The following is an 8,833-nucleotide window of genomic DNA, read 5'->3' as shown; positions in this document are numbered from 1 at the left end:
CAGGCCACGCCCCGCTCCCGTGCGCCGAACGCTCCATATCCGGGTTCCCGCCGCCGCTGCCGCGGCCGCCTCGCTCATTCAGCTTTGCCGGGAGTGGTGTGATTCCCGACCAAAATGGCGGCTGTGGGGCGAGTCAGCTCCTTCGGCTCTTCTCCGCCGGGATTAGCCTCGACTTACACGGGCGGCTCCTTGGCCAACGAGCTAACCTCGGGCAACGGCGGCGCTGCAGCAGGCGACGACGAGGACGGGCAGAACCTTTGGTAACGACCCCACCCCTCCCTGGGTCCCCGCTAGCACTCCCGGCCCTGCGGGCGCCTGGGGATCCGTGCCCGCCCGAGCTCGGCGCCGGGCCCAGGCCACTGCGTCCTCCGCAGCCCCCGCCCAGGCGCGCCGAGGCCGTGTCCATCCCTCCCTCCCGCGCGGTGGCCTCAGCCCCCGGCCTCAGCGTGCGCCTTGCTCCCCGTTAGGTCCTGCATCCTCAGCGAGGTCTCCACCCGCTCGCGATCCAAGCTCCCCGCGGGGAAGAACGTCCTGCTGCTGGGTAAGTGTCCCCCCCTGCACCTCCTCGCCTCGCTCCACCCCGCCCTGCCCCGCCGGCCCCCATCCCGCCGGGTCCGGTCCGCCCGCCGCCCGCCGGCTCGCTTTGTGCGGACTGTGGACCCGGGCCCCGCCCCGCCGCCCCGCCGCCGACCTGTGGCTGACAGCTGGGGGGAGCGGAGAAGCCGGACCCCTGCCCCAGGACCTGCGGGGACCCGCCCTTCCCGAGCTCTTCCACCTCCTCGGCATGGGGGGAGGCCCGAGCAGCCACCTCTGGCAAGGACAGAAGCCGGCAGCCTATCGGAGCGGTTCCAGTGGCTTGGGGTTTTTCTAGAAAATAAGGACCTTTTCCCTCTCATCACAAAAATCGGTAGCAGGAGGCTCGTTCTGGAGAGAGCTCCAGTGCAAATGGCATGCATGCCATTAATCTTTAATAGCCGCCTCTTTGTATAATTGACAGAGAAGCTAGAAATGGGACCAGGGAGTCGGGATAAAATGTTCTCCTTCAGCTTTTTTCACGGACAATGTGGGCTCATGTTGCAGCCGCCTCTCTAACCGTCACAATTGTGAAATTTATAAATGGCAGTAGAGCACCTTTAGAGCTCAGCCCTTCGGGCCAAAGGGATGGACCGAGGAGCCTGGTCTAATGGCTCAATTCTCCTGCCTGTTCTGTGTATCTCTTGTTTGTTCTCTGGAAGTTATGTATTTTGTTTCTTGATTGATTCTGGGGGTGGGGTAGAGGACAGCGAGGGACAACAATTCACAGCTTCATGCTTTCACAGGCGTGGCTCCTGAGTCATTTACATATGCGATATTTCTTCCCTATTTTCACATGTGAGGTTCTGGCTTAGAAGATGATGGTTAAATTTTAAAAGTTTGGTTATTGATGTCTCCAGATATTTTTGCTGTGCACATCTAAAAATAGGAAACAGGTCAAACCTATTTGACAGGGTCTGCTTTTAATAGGTGTGCTTCGATGGAAGCAGATTACTTCTTTCGCATGAACTGCTGCCACGCTAGAATGTGATTAGTGAAGTTCTGTTCTTTTAAAGGTTACACGTAGCTAGTTGGAAAATTAGTTTTTACCTTACTAGCTGAGTGATCTTAAGCATGATTTTACATCTATAAACCTCAGTTTCTTCATCTTTATTTATTTATTTTTAAAAATATATTTTATTGATTTTTTACAGAGAGGAAGGGAGAGGGATAGAGAGAAACATCCATCAGCTGCCTCCTGCACACCCCCCACTGGGGACGTGCCCGCAACCAAGGTACATGCCCTTGACCGGAATCAAACCCGGGACCCTTCAGTCCGCAGGCCGACGCTCTATCCACTGAGCCAAACCGGCCAGGGCAGTTTCTTCATCTTTGAAATGGATGTTGTAGGAATAATAGTGCCTACCTCCTAGGGTCAGGTCAAGTTATAACAGCACAGTGACTTTTTATGGTGGATTTGTTTTAACTGGATTAGAAAATATTTTCTCAGAACTCTTTTTAAAAAAAATTGAATTAGTGCCTGCATCAGTGATATTTATATGGCAAGGATAGATTAGGATCCAAAAGCAAAACTAAATAAAAAATCCAGAAAATATTTTGAAATTTACTAATTTAAATTACTATTGATTAGTATATTAGAGTGGACTTAAGACAATGACTTCATTGAAGTGAATTATATTTAATTAAAGTTAAATAAGACTTCTTTTCAAATATTTCCATTGTAAAGATAAGATTCTTGAATTTTGTTTTTATTTTATAAGTTCCTCCCAGTTATTCCTGTGCATTAGATATTACTTGGATGGTTCTGTTTGTCATGAAACAAAAGTGACAGTTTTGTTCATTTCTTGATGTTTCTGATTTGCACTGAAGTTGCACCATGTTTTGTGTTTTTTTTTTAAGCATGCTTTAAAAAAAAACAACACCCTTCTTTTGACTCCGGGTCAGTGCATGGGACTGAGTGTATTTAGAGGCCCCAGACTCTTCCATTCCTCCATACTTAGGATAGATTAAATTTCCTTTTTTATGAGCTTAATAGTTTATAAAGCTCCATTTAATATCAAGTCATACGAGCTTGAAATGCAAAATTTTTATCTGAGTACTATTGGGATTTTCATCAAAGTCTTTTTAGCTTTGGAAGAAGCTAATAGATTTTTAGACTGATTGTAGAAATAGGATTAATTTCCTAACATACCCCTAAAGATTTCTTAAAGACATTTTACTATGGCAGCATTCAGTCTGTGCTGGTTGAGGGAAAAAGTATATCAATAGGGATTGTGGTTTTCTTTGTTATGAGTTTGAAGCTGCTAGGCAGGAGGATGATTGACCCTAATATGCCTTTCATGAATTATGGGGATATCTGGAGTCCCACATTTAAAAAACAAATCTGAGACTATAACAAGGTTTTACATTTCCAGAAACAACCTAGAATAGGAATGATGATCAAAGCTTAATGTATCCTAGACACAAATTGCAGTTTAACCGTAGCTTGCTACTTGTCCTCCTCTCTCATTCCTTGCCTATGGGAGAAGAGGGTCAGGATTGGCAATGTGTGAGCTGTTCTCGAAGCATTTTCTTTTTCTTTTTTTTTTTTTGAAGCATTTTCATATAAATCTTAGTTTACCTCCTCATTCTCCTTGTTCCCCCTACATCCACTCCCCTCCCCCCAAACCTGGAAGATAGACGTTAGTGCCAGTTTTTGGATGAGGTAATGAATTTTAGAGACCTTTTAAGTGAGTGTTCCCAGGTCGCATAGCTATAGAGATCCTGTGTTCTGTGACTCTGGCATGACTTTCCAACTTGATAGAAGTTCCTGCAAGGGAGAGTGCTATGTACTCTTTCTACTGCATAACTTTAAAAGGCTGTCTTTGGCCCTGGCCAGTTGTTCAGTGGTTAGAGCATTGGCCCTTGAACCAAAGGGTGTCGGGTTCGATTCTGGTCAAGGGTAGTACCTGGGTTACGGGTTTGATCCCAGGCCCCCAGTCAGGGTGTGTACGGGAGACAACCAACGGATGTGTCTCTCTAACATCGATGTTTCTCTCCCCCGCTTTCTCCCTCCCTTCCACTTTCTCTAAAAATCAATGGAAAAAATATCCTCAGGTGAGGACTTAAAAAAAGGGCTATCTTTGAGTGAAATTAAAATCCAAATATTTGTGGAATTCTAGGATGTAGCTTAGTAAGAGACATCACTCTGGCTGTGGCACTTGTGGTTAAGCAGTCATTTAACTACCGAGGCCTGACCCCTATCGAAACTCCCAAACACTGTGACATTAGTGTTTAACCATTGAGAAAGAGCTTCAGCAAAGTTTGTTTTTGAACATCAAAGGCAAAACTTCTTCTGCATGTTTTGTGTGTGTTTGTGCATGTTTATTAAGTAGGATTTGACTCATAAATTGTCCTTTTAGGGACTATTTTTTCAATTTTACCCTTCATGTTTAATCAATATTTTACTACAGTGATCGTAATTACATATTAATAGCTGCTTTTAAGAGCACTTTCTTCATATCTTGGGTACTTTCCCATGTTTTGATAAGAAAACGCCCTAAGGGAAATAATAATTATAATAATGACTAACATTAATAGAATACTTACATGTACTAGCCATGTATGATTGTTTACATACTCTGATTATTCCTTTAAACATCACGAAGTAGACACAGAGCTGTTAAGTAAATTGCCATAGGGCTACACAGCCAGAAAGAGGCAACGGAAGAATTCTAAATTGTGCACCTGGACCCAGAGTCAGCATTCTTAACCTATACGCTGGACTAGCTCCCTAGAGGAAAAGAGAGCTTTCTTTGTAGGAAACGTAAGAAGGTGTTTAGCAGTTATTAAGGAATTTAATCTGATTCTTCTGTTGTATCAGTTTCATTGCAAAAAATCTCCTTGCTTTAGATTAATTGAATTCATTGTCTACTAAGATAACTTATGGAGACCCGGACCCCTGGCTTATAGATAGGTCATCAGTATCACTTTCTGATTTGAGGTAGCATGGATTAATGAAAACTAGCTGGCCCTTTGGTAAACCATGTATATTTTATCTTTATCATCTGTAAATTAAGATATTTGGATTTAAATCTGTAAAACTTTCTTTTTTTTCTTTTTTTCCCTTTTTTTTTTATTTATTGCTTAAAGTATTACAAAGGGTATTACATATGTGTCCATTTTTTTTCCCCTCGCCCTAGACAGTCCCCTAGCCTCCCCTATCCCCCAGTGTCTTATGTCCATTGGTTATGCTTATATGCATGCATACAAGTCCTTTAGTTGATCTCTTACCCCCCTACCTCCTGCCCCCCAACCCTCCCCGGCCTTCCCGCTGCAGTTTGACAATCTGTTTGAGGCAGCTCTGCCTCTGTATCTATTATTGTTCAAAAGTTTATAATGGTCTCTATTGTCCATGAATGAGTGAGATCATGTGGTATTTTTCCTTTATTGACTGGCTTATTTCACTTAGCATAATGCTCTCCAGTTCCATCCATGATGTTGCAAATGGTAAGAGTTCCTTCCTTTTTACAGCAGCATAGTATTCCATCGTGTAGATGTACCACAGTTTTCTAATCCTTCATCTACTGATGGGCACTTAGGCTGTTTCCAGATCTTAGCTATGGTGAATTGTGCTGCTATGAACATAGGGGTGCATATATCCTTTCTGATTGGTGTTTCTGGTTTCTTGGGATATATTCCTAGAAGTGGGATCACAGGGTCAAATGGGAGTTCCATTTTCAGTTTTTTAAGGAAACTCCATACTGTCTTCCATAGTGGCTGGACCAGTCTGCATTCCCACCAGCAGTGCACAAGTGTTCCTTTTTCTCCACATCCTCTCCAGCACTTGTCGTTTGTTGATTTGTTGATGATAGCCAGTCTGACAGGTGTGAGATGGTACCTCATTGCTGTTTTGATTTGCATCTCTCGGATGATTAGTGACTTTGAGCATGTTTTCATATGTCTCTTGGCTTTCTGAATGTCCTCTTTTGAAAGGTGTCTATTTAGGTCCTTTGCCCATTTTTTGATTGGATTGTTTATCTTCCTTTTGTTAAGTTGTATGAGTTCCCTATAAATTTTGGAGATTAGGCCCTTATCAGATATGACATTGGCAAATATTATTTTCCCACACAGTGGGTTTTCTCGTTGTTTTGTTGATGGTTTCTTTTGCTGTGCAGAAGCTTTTTATTTTGATGTAGTCCCATTTGTTCATTTTTTCTTTAGTTTCAAGTGCCCTAGGAGCTGTATCAGTGAAGAAATTGCTTCGGCATATGTCTGAGATTTTGTTGCCTTTGGATTCTTCTAGAATTTTTATGGTTTCCTGTCGTACATTTAAGTCCTTTATCCATTTTGAGTTTATTTTTGTGTATGGTGTAAGTTGGTGGTCTAGTTTCATTTTCTTGCATATATCTGTCCAATTTTCCCAACACCATTTATTGAAGAGACTATCTTGGCTCCATTGTATGTTCTTGCCTCCTTTGTCAAATATTAATTGAGCATATTGGTTCGGGCCGTAAATCTGTAAAACTTTCAACAATAAAGACTTTAAAAAGATATTTGGATTTAGTGATCGCTAATGTCTGATCTGACAGTCAAATATTTTTAAATTCTAAAGCTTTTGAGTTATTAAATATATTTAAAGAAACATTTTGAAGAATTAACATATTAATTAATAAAGTATTTCCTTGTAGTTGTGAGCTGTTTGATTCCACACCGGGAAGAAATCTAGAGTCTCTAGATTTTTCCCTGAAGGCACTAGTTCAGGATAGTGTGCAGCCAAGAAATCCCACATAATGCTGAACATCATCAGGAAGTATGTTTGAAACGGTCTTTCTTATTCAGGAATAAAACTAGCTTCTATTATGCTTGAAGTATTGCAAGTAGGAAACCTCAATATATACATACATGGTGGAACTAGAGATCTGTTTAGAGAAGTAACTTGTGGAGAAGTGGATGTTTTTCTTTTTTTTTAAATATATATTTTTTATTGATTTTAGAGAGTAAGGGAGAGGGAGCAACAGAAACAATGATGAGAGAGAAGCATTGATTGGCTGCCTCCTGCACGCCCCCTACTGGGGACTGAGCCTACAACCCAGGCATATGCCCTGACCAGAATTGAACCCAGGACCTTCAGTCCCAAGGCCCATGCTCTATCCACTGAGCCAAATAAGCTAGGGGGAGAAGTGGATGGTTTTCTATGTGAGGCCTGACTCTAAAGATGAGATTGTTCAGTGTGAAACTGTTAATCTTCTGAGAAGCTGGGATTAAAGACCATCAAGGTAGAGTGGTAATTCGGCTGGTGTGAAATCCACATGAGAAAATGTCAGCAAAAGAACTTTGAAAATGCAAAACTGAGAAGAGCTTTGAGTTAGGAAAAAGAAAGGACCCAAATTCAGCATGGGACTCTATCTTTTATTAATTAGCGAGTGACCATGAACTAACCTTTTTGGGCTTTATTTTATTTGTAAAACCAGAACAGTGGCTGTTAGAAAGACCTCACAGGTTACCTCTTTATTCATTTATTCATCAAACATTCATCAGAACGTGCTGTGCATAAAATACTTTGCTGAGTCATATGGGGAAAAGTAGGGCTAGGACTTGGTCCCCTACCCTCCAGGAGCTTATAAACTCCTGTGGGAAAAGATTCAAAATGGTAAAAATCAAATATATCAGCATGAAATAATTGGTAAAAGGGTCACATATTATTTTGATGAAATGGTGGTATCTGAATAAAATTTTGCTAAGTAGAGTAAGGAGGAGAAAACACTGGCGGCTGTGGACAAAGGAACGTGATGCAGTAAAAACTTGGTGAAAAGGACCATGGCAGCTCAGGTTTGGTGGAGTCCTCACCTAGATTTACCAGGTCTGGTAGTCAGCCTTCCTACCATTTGAAGCTGGGGGATTGTGGGCAAATAATAACCTATTGACATGCTCATTGAGGTTCTTTCAGACTTCGTGGGATTAAAAGCATGAAAAGAAAGTATGTCTAAAACATCTTCATCTCAAAATTAGGACTCATTATTTTAAATTATATAAGTGTTACATATTTTTTGCTAGATAGAGAAAAATTTGACAAAGAAATCAAAATAATGTATGATCCCATCTAGAGATAATCACTTCATTTTTTCTATGTGTGTATTTAAACAAAACAGGCTCATTGATACCTTATATACTGTTTTGAAATCAGATTTTTAAAATTTATTTTATGAATCAGGGTTGTTTTTAAATGGCAGTAGATATGGATTTCTCCCTTCCATTGGCTGAATAACATCTATGGCTATACCATAATAATAATTGATTGGTAGATTATTTATTGTTATACTTTATTTTCTATTTGCTCAGTATTCTTTGGGAATAATAATAATTGATTGGTAGATTATTTATTGTTATACTTTATTTTCTGTTTGCTCAGTATTCTTTGGGATAAATTCCTGTAAGTTGAATTGCTAGGTCAAAAGTATATATCTTTTAAGCCGTTATACTAGTATATATTACCAAACAGTCTTCTGGGAACATTGTACCATTTACATTCCCACCGTCAGTATTTGAGAGTATTTGTTTGTCTAGCATAATTGGCAATGCTGAGCATTATTCATTTTAATCTTTGCCTATCTGGTAGGTAGGTTAAAAATTGCCAACTTAATTTTAAGTCAATTTAATTGTAGAATATGTATCAAATTTGTTGATTAAGCGTTATTGCTTTAGTGTGACTTTGACCTTTGGGAGCATAGGAACTGTTAATAACCATTGGGATTAGCATTTATTGACCTTCGTAAATGTTTGTTGAATTAAACAGTAGTTTCCAGTTCATGTCTAGTCAGTCTGTGAGCGTGAGGGAAATGAGAAAGTACAAGTTCTTATTTTTTTATGTAATGTGGATTGCTGAATGATAGTATTCAAAGGTAGGGCCTTGGCCAGCCAATGGGATGGAAACATGTATTACTGGTATTCCTGTTACTTGGGTGTTCTGATAAGTGTTTTATTATGTAGCATGTTCACTGTTTTACAGAGGAGGATTTTGAGCCCTAGCTGAGCTAGGATTCAAAATTGGGTTTGTCTAACTCAGTGGTCGGCAAACTGCGGCTCTTTGGCCCCTTGAGTGTGGCTCTTCCACAAAATACTGACTTCTGCGCATGGGCCACGAAGTTTCAATCGCACTGTACGTGCACACCCGCACATGGTATTTTGTGAAAGAGCCACACTTAAGTGGCCAAAGAGCCGCATGTGGCTCGCGAGCCGCAGTTTGCCAACCACTGGTCTAACTTTCCATTATATAGGCACTCCTTAACGTATTGGAAGGATGTAGTCTTGAACAGCCATG

General features: G+C 41.3%; 1 protein-coding gene across 2 annotated transcripts in view; it reads left to right on the top strand.

The window, feature by feature from the left end:
• Window positions 1-25: 25 nt before the first annotated feature.
• DYNC1LI1 (dynein cytoplasmic 1 light intermediate chain 1) overlaps window positions 26-8,833 on the top strand; it is a 33,120-nt gene continuing 24,312 nt past the window's right edge. Inside the window, exons 1-2 of one of the 2 annotated variants that reach the window (XM_059664151.1) lie at window positions 26-260; window positions 468-541. In XM_059664151.1, the coding sequence (XP_059520134.1) occupies window positions 115-260; window positions 468-541 (220 nt within the window). In that variant the 5' untranslated portion in view covers window positions 26-114. The remainder of the gene's footprint in view (window positions 261-467; window positions 542-8,833) is intronic. The other variant, XM_059664153.1, reaches the window with a different exon arrangement.

This window comes from Myotis daubentonii, chromosome 14 (genome assembly GCF_963259705.1).
Source record: "Myotis daubentonii chromosome 14, mMyoDau2.1, whole genome shotgun sequence".
NCBI classification, from domain to species: Eukaryota; Metazoa; Chordata; class Mammalia; order Chiroptera; family Vespertilionidae; genus Myotis; species Myotis daubentonii.
This window is presented reverse-complemented; position numbering and strand designations above follow the sequence as displayed.